This window comes from Trachemys scripta, chromosome 1 (assembly GCF_013100865.1).
Source record: "Trachemys scripta elegans isolate TJP31775 chromosome 1, CAS_Tse_1.0, whole genome shotgun sequence".
In the NCBI taxonomy this organism is placed as follows: Eukaryota; Metazoa; Chordata; order Testudines; family Emydidae; genus Trachemys; species Trachemys scripta.
Window position 1 is genome coordinate 291480422 of NC_048298.1, and position 16502 is coordinate 291496923.

General features: G+C 38.7%; 1 protein-coding gene across 5 annotated transcripts in view; it reads right to left on the reverse strand.

Annotated features, from left to right (window-relative positions):
- INTS6 (integrator complex subunit 6) overlaps positions 1 to 16502 on the reverse strand; it is a 90439-nt gene that overhangs the window by 22045 nt on the left and 51892 nt on the right. For 4 of the 5 annotated variants that reach the window (XR_004644120.1, XM_034758534.1, XM_034758535.1 and 1 more), the window contains 8 exons: positions 16218 to 16350; positions 15548 to 15642; positions 14933 to 15043; positions 12028 to 12243; positions 11789 to 11915; positions 9977 to 10119; positions 9003 to 9237; positions 6054 to 6425 (listed from right to left, as the gene is read on the reverse strand). Coding sequence is in view for 4 of the 5 variants with exons in the window: in XM_034758534.1 (XP_034614425.1) it covers positions 6054 to 6425; positions 9003 to 9237; positions 9977 to 10119; positions 11789 to 11915; positions 12028 to 12243; positions 14933 to 15043; positions 15548 to 15642; positions 16218 to 16350 (1432 nt within the window). In the remaining variant the exon portion in view is untranslated. The remainder of the gene's footprint in view (positions 1 to 6053; positions 6426 to 9002; positions 9238 to 9976; positions 10120 to 11788; positions 11916 to 12027; positions 12244 to 14932; positions 15044 to 15547; positions 15643 to 16217; positions 16351 to 16502) is intronic. The other variant, XM_034758536.1, reaches the window with a different exon arrangement.

The window sequence follows — 16502 nt, forward strand, 5'->3', positions numbered from 1 at the left end:
GTTGTCACATTGTCCGACACTGTTTGCACGTCTGGACTGGATGAGTGGGAGGAAGGTATCACAGACTTGATGGACCACCTGGAGTTCTAGTAAATTGATATGCATTCTGGACTTTTGTAGAGTCCATGTCTTGTGCCATATGATAGCCCACGTGATCACCCCAATTCAAGAGGGTAGCATCCGTAATGATGGTTGCCTTGGGAGTCAGATTGAGGAAAGGAATCCCCACACAAATGTTCTCCGGTGTTGTTCACCAGATGAGTGTGTCTAAAACTTTGGGCAGAATTGTCACATTACCATTTATATTGCCCTTCTCTACTGAGTACACAGAGAGAAGCCAGGCCTGTTGGCAGTGAAGCAGAAGCCTGGAGAACAGCATCAAGTGTGCGCATGAGGCCACATGGCAGAGTAGGGAAAGGCAAGTTCTGATGAATGTCCTGTGTCTGATAGCGAACCTAAGAATAGCCATACTGAGGCAGATCAATGGTCCATCCAGCCCACTATCCTGTCTTCCAACAGTGGCCAATGCCAGATGCTTCAGAGGGAATGAACAGAACAGAGCAATTATCAAGTGAGCCATCCTGTCATCCAGTCCCAGCACCTAGCAATAAGAAGCTTATGGATGCCCAGAACATAGGATTGCATCCCTACCTATCTTGGCTAATAGCCATTAATGAACCTATCCTCCAAGAACTCATCTAATTCTTTTTTGAACCCTGTTATAGTTTTGGCCTTCACCTGGCATCTCATCTCCTGGCAACAATCCCATGGATTGACTGAGTGCTGTGTGAAGAAGTACTTCCTTTTCTTTGTCTGAAACTTGCTGCCTATTAATTTCATTGGGAAACATTTATTTCTTTTGTTATGTGAAGGGATAAATAACACTTCTGTATTCACTTTCTTCACACAATTCATGATTTTATAGACTTCTATCATATCCCCCCGCAATTCTCTCTTTTCCTAGCTGATAGTCCCAAATCTTTTTAATCTCTCCTCATACGGAAGCTGTTCCATAGTCTTAATCATTTTTGTTGCCCTTCTCTGTACCTTTTCAATTTCTAACATCTTTTCTGAGATGAGGCAACAACAGTATTCAAGGTGCGGATTTATATAGCAGTAGTATGCTGTTTATTATCTTATCTATCCCTTTCCTAATAGTTCCTAACATGGTTAGCTTTTTTGACTGCCTGCTGCACATTAAGCAGATATTTTCAGAGAACTATCCACAATGACTCCGAGATCTTTCTTGAGTCGTAAAAGCCAATTTAAATACCATCATTTTATATATATAGTTGGAATTATGTTTTTCAATGTGCATTACTTTGCATCTATCAACACTGAATTTCATTTGTCATTACCCAGTCACCAAGGTTTGTGAGATCCCTTAACTTGTCACAGTCTGCCTTGGACTCAACTATTTTTAGTAATTTTGTATCGTTTGCAAATTTTGCCACTTCATTATTTACCCCCTTTTCAGATCATTTATGGATATGCTGAACAGCACTGGTCCCAATACAGATCCTTAGGCAAGAGTGCTATTTACACCACTCTCCATTCTGAAAACTAACCATTTATTTCTATGCTTTGTTTCCTGTCTTTGAACTAATTACTGATCCATGAGAGGACTTTGCCTCTCATCTTAGGACTGATAACTTTAAAAGCCTTTACAGGGCTTTCTAAAAGTCCAAGTCCACTATATTCACTGGATCACTCTAATCCACATGTTTGTTGACCCCCTCAAAGAATTCAAATAGATTGGTGAGGTATGATTTCCCTTTACAAAATCTGTGTTGACTCTTCACCAACAAATAGTGCTCTTCTAGGTGTCTGATAATACTGTTCTTTACTATAGTTTCAACCAATTTTCCTGGTACTAGAAGTTAGGCTTACTGGCCTGTAATTGCCAGGATGCCTCTGTAGCCTTTGTTAAAAATTGGCATCATATTAGCTATCCTCCAGTCATTTGATACAGAAGCTGATTTAAGTGATAGGTTACATACCCAGTTAATGAGTCTGCAATTTCATATTTGATTTCCATTAGACCTCTTGGGTGAATACTATCTGGTTTGGTGACTTATTACTTATTACTGTTTTTATTTATCAATTTGTTCCAAAACCACCTCTACTGACACCTCAATCTGGGACAGGTTCCTAAGATTTATCATCTAAAAAGAATGGCTCAGGTGTGGACATTTCCCTCACATTCTCTGCAATGAAGACCAATACAAAGTATTCATTTAGGTTCTTTTCAATGGTCTTGTCTTCCTTGAATGCTCCTTTAGCACCTCAACTGATTGACCTTATATATGAAAGTGCTCATGGCATGAAACCTCTTGAGGTAGATATGCTCTTGCTGTGATCAAGTCCAATCTCTCCACTATAAAATTGATGAACCTAGTGGGGATCGACAGATCTTCTGTGATTGACGCAGACACCCAGGGAAGGCAGAAGACTGAACAGAACCACTGGACTTCCTCATAGGAACTGTCCATCAGAAGCCAGTCGTCAACATAAGGGATGACTGTAAATCTCTCTCTTCTCATCCACGTTACCACTACTGAAAAAAACATTTGTAAAGATGTTAGGTGTTGCAGCTAGATCAAAGGGGAGGACTCTGAATTAGTAATGTTCTTGACCAAAGAAGAATCTCCTGTGGGTGGGTGGATGTCTACATGCAAATGTGTGTCTCAGGTCAAGAGCCATGAATCACGTGTCCTCCTCTAACAAGGGAAATACTGATGCCAAGGATATCGTGTGGAATTTTAGTTTCTGAATGAACCTGTTCAGTTGTCTCAAATTAAGAACTGACCTCTATCCCCTAACCTTGCTGGGGAATAAAATCCCTTCCTTTGAGGTTGAGGTGGAACCCTATCTATGGCTCCCCTGAGGACAAGGAAGTTTGCCTCTTGTCATAGAATCTCCTTGTGAAAGTGGCCCGAGAAAAGGGTCTGTGGATAGGAGGTTAAGAAGCTCAATCAGATAACCACCCTGAATAATCTTTAATACCCATTTGTCTGTAGTTAGGGCCCTCCAGTTTTTTGGCAAATTGGGTAAGGCGGCCTCTGAATATCAGAGGAAGGGAATGAAGCAGCATCAGTAAAGGCACATGGGTCCTGTCAAAAGAAATCTTCATTAGGGGATTAGAGTATAACATGGCCGTGGATTCTGCAGAGGCTAGGCTCCTAGGTATATAAACTTTCAGTCTCTTGTGTGGTGGCTCCTGGTGTTGGTGGCAAAACAGCTGAGGAGGCGGCCTTGCTCTATACCCATGTCTATAGTGTTTTCTCTTAGGGGAAGGAGTATAAATGCTCAGCAAATGAAGCGTTATCCTTGAGTCTTTGAGGGAGTGGAGAGACTCATCCGCCTTCTCGTGGAGGAGGTGGATAGTACTGAAGGGGAGATCTTGGATGGTACTCTGCACCTCTCTATGGAAACCAGAGGATTGTAACCACAAGTCTCTCCTCACAACACATCTGTAAGCCATTCTCCTAGATGCAATATTTACTGCACCCACCACAGCTTGGAGGAAAGCTCTGGCCACCAATCTGCCCCCATTCACTAAGGCCTAGAATTAGGCACCCCTCAGGGAGCTGGGTCCTTAAATTCCAAAAAATTATAATTAGTAAAAATCATATTTGGACAAGAGGGCCTGATCATCTGAGATCCTGAACTGGAGAGAGGTGGAAGAGAAGACCTTTCTCCCTAGAAGGTTGAGTCACTTGTGTCCCTTTTCAGAGGGAGTAGCCTTTGGGTGCTGTTGCTTGGGCTGCTCTGTAGCTGCCTAAACCACCGAAGAGTTTAGCAGTGGGTGAGAGAACAAAAACTCCCCTGGAGATGGAACAAAGTAGTGCTTCTCAGCGCTGTTAAAGGTGGGAGCACAAGAAGCAGGAGTGTGCCAACTATCTGTACTTGTTCCATGATGGCCTTGTTTATGAGGAGGGCCACTCAACTGGGACCGGAAGGCTGCAGAATGTTTAGAAAAATATGCTGAGGCTCCAGGACTTCCTGAAGCTGAATTTATAGCTCTGCAGCCACCCTGGGCACGAGCTCTTGATATTATTTCAGGTCATCTGGCAGAGACGGAGAAAATGGAGTAAACGCCTCATCCAGTGAAGACAACAAGGTTTCTCCCAAAACTGTATGATCCTCCTCAGTCTTCCCTTCCAAATATTCCAACAGGGCCAGTTGTGGGTGTCTAGGTGATGACAAATAGGACTCCTGCACCAATCCTGGGTGTCTAGGGTAGGGATCCCACACTCTTCACAGTAGGATGGATCAACTGGCAGAGGAGGACCCTATGGCGTAGGTTATCACCTGTTTCTTGGCCAATTGTCTGAGGTTGGAATCCTGATCTTGTGTCTCTCCTGTCTAGTGCCACCTCCACCCAATGCTACACAGACTCCTGTGGAGACTCAAATTCATCCAAAGAAAAAGCCTGATTCCTTATCTTGTGCAGAACAGTACCAATGGCTGTGCCTCAAGGCTGCCAGGTGGGATGGGAGAACAACTCTGCCTCATTGGGATACGCTCTTCCTCTGGAGTATCAACATCCCAGAATAGAGATGGAACCAATAGGAGGGATGAATGAGATACAGAAGAGCAAAGATGTCCTCCGGGAAACGTAGAGAAGAGCCCATTGGCAGAGCTGTCAGAACTGGAGCTTCCCTGGGTCACTGTGGCAGTCGGCTCCCTCTGGGGCCACATTGCTACTGGTATTGCATCAGCTATAGAAATGGAAGGGAGCACCAGAAGCTGTTCATCCCGAGCCTTCACCATCAGACCCAATATTTGAACCATCAGATCCATATCTTTATGCCCTTCCTTCTCCTGTTGAGAAGATTTACTCAGGCCTAAATTCTTAGCACCCACCTGCACCAACTCTCCTGACTGACTGGATTGCGGAGGGATCCTTTCTCTTCAGGGAAGTTTTCGACAAAGATGGCATGTCCTTATATCTATGATAGTGCCCTTTGCTGTCATGTGAAGCCTTCTCCTCAGACTTAATGGTCTTAGCCTCCATTCTTGAGCTTGTGCTTGAAGGGGCGCTGTCTACTTGGTGAAATGAGGTATGGGGAGGTCCCCAGCCTGCATGTGACTGGTCTTCTCAACTTCTCCATGAGATATTTTCTGAATGTCAATTCTTGACCCTCATGAGTTTGGGGTGGGGTGGGGTGGGGGGAAGCGGCCACTGCTGCACTTGGCAGAAATATGAGCCTCACCCAGGCAGCAGAGGCAACGTTGTTGTTAGTTGCTCACCAAAAAAGAATGAGCGCAAGAAACTGTTTTTGAACCCTGGAACCATGGACATTCTCAGGGTGAAAAAGTCACCGGGTGGGGAAGAAAATGGGAAAAAAACACCATTTAACTATACTATGTAGACTATTTAAACTAACTATACACAATACCTTACAGCAATGACAGTAAAAAAAAGGAGCTGAGGACACCAAAGATTCTGACTCGGAGCTTGCGGCAGTAAGAAAGAACTGGAAAGGTGTTGGCCCACACCACCTTTTATGCCCTCGCTTCAGTGCACGAGGAGCACTATGGCGCATGTAGAGGCCAATGGACACTGCTTGTAAAAAAAATTCCAGACTCAAGCTCATGGTGCACATGCTTATCCCACGTGTGGAATACACATAGGGACCATCACTCGAAGAAAAATTAAAAGTTATTTGTCAACTTTAATGTAAAAACCAAATGTACTAAATCTAGGCTACTGTCAAAGTAGGTAAGTACAAAATCTGAAGAATATAAACAGATGGATTTAATCCTATTCTACCCACGCATTCAGGAAAGTATGAAAGAAAACAGATTTTCAAACTTTCTAAAGAGGCCTTATAAACTTTGAATTAAAAGGATTTCCTCTCTACTACACATAGGGTTTCTCTTCTCTTATTTTTACTTCTGCTAGTAATCACAGATATCTATTACAATTCTTGCATGACTCAGTATCTTACAAAATACAATGATGTAATCTAAATATTTCAATCGAGTCTAGTTGTCTCTCCAATCATCTGGATACAAAGATAGTGGTTTGCAGTTCTTATACTTACTTCTTCCCGGCTTTCTAATCTCCTTCATAATTTGTGCTTTTAGTTCTATATTAACCTCTCTCGCACTTCTGGAATGTATCACTTTTTTCCCTTTGTTGGGCGAAGATGTTGGCAAGTTTTCTTGAGTACTTCGCTCTTTACCACCCGACTCTTCATTTTTCATAAATTCATCGATGTTAAGGTTATTAATTCCTAAATGTTCATGGCCTAGATCCTCTGAATGAGTTGTTGGTCCATCCAATGAATTGAATGGAGAAGGGGACACTGAAAAGTCAGAATCCATAGCATTTGGAAAAACATCTGATGAAAGTGGGTCTGCAACATGATTCTCAATCACATCATCCGCTGCAATCTCGTTATTGGTTTCTGAAGCTGAAAAATAAAGACTATGAAGAGAAACAAACTGGCAAGCATGCATTAAAAACCATTAAAATCATACATGATTTGGTACTGGGTAATCTAGTCTTGTGCCGTCATGTTGCAGCAAGTAGGTTTAGAGGAAGGTAAGAGATACTTCTGCAACATCGGGGAGTCAGAAGATGATGTTGCTGGTGGCACAGAACACCCTGGAATGTCCATTGAGGGGTGGTGGTCTATCAATACAGGGAAGCATTCTTTATAAGGAAAAGGGAAGAGTTACACAGACTAGCAACAAAGCAAGAAGTCAAATGAACAGAAGATAAAGGGTGTTTCTGTGAGGAATTACTTACCTGGTCCCATTAAGATTAATGGAAAAAATTCACTTCAGTGCAGAAGGGCTGGCTCAAGGCCTATGCAACACACAGGCACACATTAAAGGAATAAGTTCACTCTTCACTGGAGTGAAGCTCACCAGATAAGCTTGTGTGTTGCAATATTTTGGAGTGACTCAGTTCAAAGAGATTGTACCCACTAATATATCAGAGATCAGTGAGACCCACTTAAAGGGATATACCAGCCTTGCTCTTTTACTTTATTCACTGTATTAAAAGAGAAGAGGGGAAACAAACTCTTTGTACTGGGAAGGTTCCTAAATTTTGTTATAAGAAAGTATATCCCAGTACTTCTGACTATACATGTGATTCAATTGTAATCTGCCCTGGTGTCAATTCCCACAGAAGAGTAAATATCCAAAGGATTGTTAACTACATGCTTATTTGTAATATTGTCCTACCTCCGAGAAGTAAGGAAATTACTGCAAACATCCAAATTAAAATGCAATTTGTTCTGTATTTTACCAACGAACTGGAAAAGCAAACAACCAACAATTGTTGAAAATGTATTCTATTTTACTATATGAAAAAGTGTGTGTGTGCGCGCGTGTGTGTCTCTATACCAGAAGTCCAAAGATTATTCCAGGCCAGGTTAAGTCTTCCTCCTGGGAAAAAGTCACACCACAAAAGAAGATTGACTCTAGTTTTTCAGACAGCCTGTCTTTCCGAGGGACAATCTGAGCCTGCAAAAACTGAACTCTTCGGCCCAGCTACAGGAAGAAATCTTACTAAATCCGCTACATACCTAACTTGAGTCTGCAAATCAGTCATATATTTTGCCATCTAAATAGTAAGATTAATACGACAGTTAGTTGCAAGCACAAAATTACATCTGCAAGAAGTGAGGCCAGGCTGAGATTCAGCTACAAATCAGGCACTGGCTATTACTTTTGCATGTCTACTTGAATGTCTTATAGCAGTATCTAATTTTAAGTGTGGTCTTATTGAATTAATAGATTCCAGTGTTACAAGGGGAAAGATTATGAGCCAAAAATAAGAGAATGCAACCACCACTTGAATACAAAATTTGGAATTAAAAAATTCAGTGACTAACACAAGATGGAAGGTTTTAAATGTTCCATGGTGCACGGCAGCTGGGGAATCTTAAAGACACCATAATTAAAACAAGCTACAATTCCTCTGAAATTGAAGAATATAAGGATTAACCAACTGATTTCACAAGGGTCTGCTTAATACATGAAGTCAAATGACAGAAGGAAACCAAACTAGAATATTAAATTAGTAACATATGAAAAAATATGGGGCACACGAAAATGAGTTAAAATGCTAGTTAAAAAACCTAAGGGGAAAGTAAAAAGCTTTTGCATACTGCTAAGAAAAGAGTGCTAGAAAAAAGCAGGTCTATTTGTAAGAAAGGAGTTAAATGTAATGGCTGAAATACCAAACTCCTTTTTTAAACTCTTCATCTATACAGGGATACCACATCACAGACCAGGAAGAGAAGGACCCCTCTACTTATCTCTGGTGCAAATGAACCTGAAATGTTAATTTAATACGTTCACTTTCTTATTTCAAAAATGCTGAGGAAGAAAAGAGCAACAGAAATAATTAGAGGCTCAAAAGATTTATGGAGGAAAATATAAATCCTCAATATAAAGAGTACATGTAGACAAACAACAAATATGACAAGTCTACAAATATGAAATCCTCCCCCCATTCTGCCCCCTCATAGATTTGCTGGGAGGGTAACTTCTATAAATTTCACTGATGTTTATTTTACTTACTATAAAGTTACAATCAATTTATGTATCACTAAATCCTAAAATGTATGTATGTGGAACAATTAAAGGGCATAGAACAAGTACCTTTGTCTACATTGTATAATACTTTCCCTTGTACACATCAAGGTAGTTTTAGTATTAGAAAGTGGTGTTTCAATGGCAGATAGTTAAATTTCAGAAATCTTTATATTGCTTTGAAATTACAAAAGAATGGCAGAGGTGTGTCACCTCTGAGGTGCCAAATACAAAAGTAATTGGATAATTAAGGCTGAACATTTACATACTGATGTTTTGGAACTGGATATTCAAATACACGAATTTGAGAAATCTACAGCATGCTTACTTTTTTGATGACTAACTAAAACATTCTTTTGTATAAAGAGTAAAGCGAATTACCTGAAGAGGAACCAAATGAAGGCAACAGGAAAAATTAACTGAAATAGAGTTACACTTACTTTTGTGAATAGGAATAGGTTTAACAAGATCTGGCTGTGCTTGTGTTACAGGTGTAGGTGGCCCTTTTCCTCCAACGTGATTGTTCATGACAGGAGGAGTCTGTGGCCGGCCTCTGAGAAGGGGTGACATACACCGACGTCTTTTAGGAATCCCTTGCATATTTGGTTCTCCAGGTCGTTTGTGTTTATTTTGAGGCCCTGATACAAATTCATCTGCCTCATCTATCATCATTCCCTGTAACAAATAAATCTGTTTTTTAAAAAAGCTCTCTTAAATTTGTGTTATCTTGCACAGCAAGTTTAACAAAAAACATATCCAACAATTTCCTGACTTTTGTCAGATATAAGACAATCCAATCAGGAAAATATACCACCTTGTCTTGGCTTCTCTCAAATGTCAATTAAAAAAGACCTGGGCAGATGATTTACTCTGGTAGAGATTAGGACTGATGTGTTGAAGACCACTCTATAAACAATATCCCAAGTAAGAAAGCTGACTATGGTTACACAATTTGCCTGTAAAACATGACCTCTAAACCGGAGTCAGACGCGAGGTAATTTTTAGTCAGTTAAATATTCAACTATCTTGGTACTTCACTGAAATCAAGTCAAAGGCCTAGATTTGTGAGGGATTGAGAATCCATGTCCTTGGGCTAGTGGAAAACTAGAGAAGCCATCAAGTTAATGCAAGCTTTTTGCTAAGGAAGGGTTTAATAAAAAGGGGTGGGGGGGAAGGGTAAAGTGTTGGCAATTTCACAACATATGAATATTTCATACTAAAAAAGGTTTCGTAAGTGATTTCTAATCAAGTCTGCCCCTCCATGAAAAAATAGGTGGCCTAAAAAGAGTTGAGTAAATTTCCTAAGAAATATAATGGCCTTCTTTTCCTATGCACTTGGATGGCTTCTAGTTAGCAACACATACAAATGCTGTAACACTAGTATTACACAAAATGAGTATTACAGAGAAATTACCTTCTTGTCCAATTTAAATGGATTACCAAATGTATGTAGCCTTCGGGGTTGATCAGGGTCAAGCTCTCGAAGAGGAGATGGTATCTGTTTTAGGTACTCCTGATAATTTCCCATTTGTGCTATTGGTACACTGTGAACTTGATCTATTGGAATTGAAGATAGTTTTTATCAAAAGACTATGCCTATAGAAACAGTATGACACTTTTTTCAGGATTTAATTCTGGCTGTATTTCACACATCCAGTTTTCATATTATCCCACCTTTTTGATCAGGATATAGCAAAATAGAAGTATACAGAAATAGATGCTCAAAACCCATCTTCCTCCCTGCCAACATAATAATTAAAATATTTAATATACTACTTCACATACTGTGGAAGGCTTGCCTGGGGTTGAAGAAATCAATGTATGTAATATGTGTATTGATCATCTCACCCTAGAAATGAGTAATAGCCTCCTGGGTACAGTTTTTGTTTTTCCAACATGATACACAATTCTTTTTGGATAGGATAGGTGGAGGGAAAGGAATGGAGACCATCTGAATGCATTAATTGTAAAATGCACTGAGGCTATTACTACACTGATGTATGAAATTATTATGTAATATTCCACCTTACATGCTACTCTGAACTATGATTACACAAAAAGCCCCTTCCTAACTGCCAAAAACATGAAGACATTTTATTAATTAGAAGTAAAACACCAACAACTTGAGAAATGTCCTTTCTAATATTGTCAGCAAGGTACAAGAGGCTTGTAATCTTGTACAGACTGAAAACAAAATTCAGCATTTTCTTAAGAGTCCTTGTGATTCAGGTCCTCAATGTGATCTTGACCGCACAACGTGTCAAAATTCACCCATCAATCCTTTGCTCAGCAAGGAGGTAGGTTGGGTAGCAGATTACATTAGAATTAATGCCAGTTGTAATACGGACATCTCTCCAGGAACTGGACACAACTTTTTTTAATAGTCATTGGATGGTAGTGACATTCTATCACTACTTAGGCCAGACTAATATTCATAATCTAGAAATGTTGTTAGAAGTCCTATTTTTTCTTGTCTTTTTTCCTTTTTCTCTGTCTATTCTTATTTCATTCTTTCCATTATTGTCTTCTACTCATCAGGTGCCACAGTGTAATGAAGCACTTTAACTGCAGAGTACTCAGAGTACTTCTCCTCTTGAGCTCTTCTACTACTACTGTCATTTATGACTAGCACAGGTTATTGTATTGCCTGCTGAAAGTCACCACAGAGGGAAAAAACTGAATTAGCATGGAGACAACTACTCTCTCACCAAGAGAGGTGCGCCTTTCAGGCAAGGGTGAGGCAAGTTGGCAGGATGTGAGGGGGAAGCTTGCTCTGCCAATGCCTATTATGTACTTATTATATGGACAGAGGACTTCAGTGTCCAGGACTGTCCAGAAGATATTTGTCCTTTGATATACCCACAAAGCTGGAAAAAAGTGAAACAAAAACAAACAGAATCAAAAGCTGAAGAAAACAAGACTGTTCTTAAGACAAGGACAGTCAAAGAAATTAAATGGAAGATACAAGTTTTGTCTTCCATGAGCCACTGGAACATGTCTAACTTATAATAAAGTTGTGGTGGAAAAGCCCAAGAAAAGCCACTGGGGTTCATGTGCAATAGCAGCAATCTTAGAATAAGTTTATTTCAGAAAGAAAACCTCCCAACTAAGCATCTATTGAAGAAGGTGCAACTTTTCTCCATTCAGCACACTATACAAAGTTATGATAATAGCACTAACTACTATACATATTAAGATACGCAAACAACAAACAAAGTAATCTAACCTTCATCTTGTCCTTTGAGAAACTTGCGAGTTATCTTCATAAGATTAGACCTCATTCTTGTTAAGTGATCCAAAAGATTCCTTCTGGGTATATCATAAGCATTTCTAAAGGTCTGAGGTTTCAATTCCTACAGTTGCAGCAATATAATAAAGCTTTGATTAATACTACATATGAAATAACATCTAATACTTCAATGGAAGTGTATTGAAAATAACAACATTACACATAATGGTGCTTACCTTATTCAGCAAAGCTATTTGGAACCCAGCATACTCCTTCATATTGAGGTCTAGAAGTCTATGAGGAATTTCCCCAGTAATCCCCTGTAGCAGTTGTTGAAAATCGTTCCTATGTGCCATAGACAGGTTGTGTGATCTGCTTCTGACCTTAATTCCAGTCTCTTGCGCTACCTTTTTGCCTACAGAGCCAATGACTCTATCGGACTCTATTTTGGCCTTAATTTGAAATAAATAAATAAATAAAATTGACAATATACTCTTAAAAGGATTAGTCAGAATATGAAATTAATTCCTAATTCTTACTTAGAAGATTCGGCAATGTGCTAATACAGTATAAAAAAATATAATGTGGATGAGTGTTTAAGGTGGTTTGCTGAATGTACTATTACTACAATTCTAAATCATTAGAATATCGTAAACAGTTTTTGTGTCTAGCTTTTTCAGGTATTTCTAGGGTGCCCATTATCATAGTATCTAAGCACCAATATGCATGCAATGCTTTTATTTTCATAAAAATGCCTTGATTACGATTATTGGAAAACTGTGCCAGAATTTCTGCATGTGCTCATGGATTTCACTTTTCTCTGTGAAAAAAGCTGAAGTCTTATGAGAATTCTCACAAAATAACTTCTCATTTAACTGTATTTATTATGGACTCATATGATGGTATCAATTTTTTTTTTTAAAAAAGTCAATAGAAGATAGGAAAAGAACCCGAGATTAAAGCAAGGAAGAGACAGTTCAACTCCAACAAAATAAGGGAACACACAGCAATCTTTTGATTTTTCCTCCATTTGGCAGACAATCCACCACAGCCAGTAATTTTTCACCTGCCAAGTATGTCCCAAAATCGAATGTACTCTAAAATGCATCACTAGTAGTTTGGTAGAATACAGCTGAACAATAAGCCAAAAATCATTTGAGAACTTCTGACTGTCATACAATGTTTATTCAGAGGTTGCACTTGAGAAGTTCCTTCCACACTGAAAGTTCAAATGTTATTTCCCATTTTAAGAACAGAACTCTCTTAAATTGGTAGAATCTTTCAAAAGGAACCAAAGATTTTGAGGATTACTGTATACTCTAATGTAGGTATAACATACTGTAGAACAATGTATTTTATGTATTTTGAGCCAAAAATGTATAAATATACAGATTTATAGATTTTACTCAAAAATCTGCATAATGACCACACAATTTGGTAAGATTCATCAAATATTTCCACAGGCTATAGCTAGGAGTTTAAAAAATAAGATTTATATTGAGGGCTTTTAAACTATGAAATTTTAACATACAAAGTCATTAATATTTGCATCTCTACATCCTTTTGTGTCAAAGCTACTCAATTTTGTGATTATACAAAAAAAGTTGGAGACACACAACAAAACAGTAAGTGATAATGGGAAATCAATGGTTTTTACCTGCTAGAGCAGGAGACTAGCCAGGAGATATGGCTTCTACTCTCCACCATTGCCAGTGGCTTGGGGTGTAACCTTGTCCATTCTGTGCCAGTTTCCTCATTTTTAAGCAAGCACTTCAATAGGGATGAAAGGCACTGTTTACTATGTTTTATATTTAGCTAATGCCATTCATCTTTCATGGTCCTGAAGCACTTCAAAAACTATGGGCCAAATAGGAAAGAAGGCTACATTTTGGCCCAATTACATATAGGCACAAATCCCTAATCGCATGCAAGGTGATTTTTAGCATAGAGCAGAAAGGACTGTACCTTTTTAACCACAAATATATTCAAGTTGGCACATATGAAAATGCTGCTTGCATACTATATACGTTGAGTATCAGAGAGGTAGCCGTGTTAGTCTGAATCTGTAAAAAGCAACAGAGGGTCCTGTGGCACCTTTAAGACTAACAGAAGTATTGGAGCATAAGCTTTCGTGGGTGAATGCCCACTTCATCAGACGCAAGTAATGGAAATTTCCAGAGGCAGGTATAAATCAGTATGGAGATAACGAGGTTAGTTCAATCAGGGAGGGTGAGGTGCTCTGCTAGCAGTTGAGGTGTGAACACCAAGGGAGGAGAAACTGCTTCTGTAGGTGGATAGCCATTCACAGTCTTTGTTTAATCCTGATCTGATGGTGTCAAATTTGCAAATGAACTGGAGCTCAGCAGTTTCTCTTTGGAGTCTGGTCCTGAAGTTTTTTTGCTATAAGATGGCTACCTTTACATCTGCTATTGTGTGGCCAGGGAGGTTGAAGTGTTCTCCTACAGGTTTTTGTATATTGCCATTCCTGATATCTGAAAAAAAACTTCAGGACCAGAAGTGCTAGCAGAGCACCTCACCCTCCCTGATTGAACTAACCTCGTTATCTCCATACTGATTTATACCTGCCTCTGGAAATTTCCATTACTTGCGTCTGATGAAGTGGGCATTCACCCACGAAAGCTTATGCTCCAATACTTCTGTTAGTCTTAAAGGTGCCACAGGACCCTCAGTTGCTATATACGTTGAGTTATCCAATCAGCCACATTTCAGTATGTATGTACAGTTTAGCCTATAAACAAAGTTTTTAACTAATTCAGAGAACGGAAGCTGTACCAACGGTAATCACATGTAGGAATTCAGGTAACTTGAGGTTTCTTGCCCCTTTACTATGAGAACCAATATGGTTCACTGATATTTTCAAAAACAACAAGGAGTCTGGTGGCACCTTAAAGACTAACAGATTTATTTGGGCATACGCTTTCGTGAGTAAAAACCTCACTTCTTCGGATGCATGAATCTGTTAGTCTTTAAGGTGCCACCAGACTCCTTGTTGTTTTTATAGATACAGACTAACAAGGCTACCACTTGATACTTGATAATTTCAAGTTAGTCTGATACTAGAATAAGTGTTTTTCATTTTTAGTTTTCATTTTTTACTGGTTTTTTTTGCATCAACATTACCTGTTGACTCAACTTTTTGAGGTATGCAATGACACTGTAACTAAGTCCATATTCCACACCATCTGCTATAAGGTTAGGCGCTCCCATCATTCTCACAGCTTTCTTCAAAGGCTGAAACAAGTAATATATATTCACTTACATATGTATATCCTTGTATATTTGTATCCTTAAGTTTGTAGCAAGAATTTAAAGAACATTATTGCTTAATGCGTTCATTTCAAAGTGAATTTGTAACCCTTTAAGGCAACATAACATCCTTTTCCTTTAAGTATTGCAAGATTAATGCGGAATTATTAAATATTAGTGGAGATATAGTTCAAGCAGTAGTTATACCTGACCAAGTTTTTATAACATTACAGTCAAAGGGAAAAGTCAAGACATTAATGTAAATTTTAGGAAATTACTCTTCCGGGGCATACATGATGCCATAAATGTGAAATCCTAGATTTGTACACATTAACCTTTTATTATGTTCAGAACGTCCTAATTGCTTTATAAAATATAATCCAAAAGAAGACAGTTAACAGAACAAGCAAATAACTGAACATACAAGTTTACCATAAATTATAGGATACAGCAGACATTTTAAAACACACATACAATAAATCATCTTACCCCTAGATAGTAAGGAGGCATTGTCTTCAAATAGCTTTCAAATGACTGCCGCCATTTTAAGGTTGGCTTTGCCTTGTGTACCTTGAATAAGTCATCTAAGAAGTTATACAAACAGAGAAAGTTAAATGAGAGGTGCATTTCTAAATGTAAGGCATCACTCACCACACATTTTCTAAGTACATTTCTTCTAAAGGCTCGTCCTACTACACTAGGGCTTAATCAGAGCTAATTACTATTGGATGTAATTCATGAGGTGCGTAAGGCAGGCAGAATCTTGCAATTTATTATTTATAAAATCTAACTCATTATCAGATCCATGGGAGTAGGAAAAGAAGGGCTTTGTAGCAGCAGCAGGGGGGAAAAAGTGGCAGTCACAGCGTATTAGAAGGGGAGTAAAATATCTGAACAATAAACACTCATTTTTAGAAATCAAAAGGATTATACTCAGATTCAGGAATGGTAGTAATTTTTTGCTAAGTGAATCATGAATATAGTAGATACCAGAAAAATTAGAAGTTCTCTTTTCAGTAGGAATATTACATTCTTAATGTTTTGGATTTGCATAGGCTTATGATTATTAACAGCAGCATTAATAACACAAAAAAATATAACTAGGCTGAAGCAATTTTCCACCTACCACATCAGAAGGATTTGAGAAAGCTGTATTTACCTAAGAGGGGAAGGAGGACTGGATAATTGTAAGGCATCACAAACAGGTTCACACAATTCAGTGCTGTACTGGCTTTCAAGTAACCAAAAGGATGGCCAATTTCACTATATTTTGCACTATTGCTCACATACACCTGGAATAAGAAGAGTTCATGTAATTCATGTTGTACATAGTTTTAAAGTGTGAGTTATAAGTTAAAGGTGTGATGTCAGTAAGTTTATAGTAAATCAACACATGTAATTAGAATTTCATTCCAAGTTATTTAAAGAATACTATTTCTCAGAT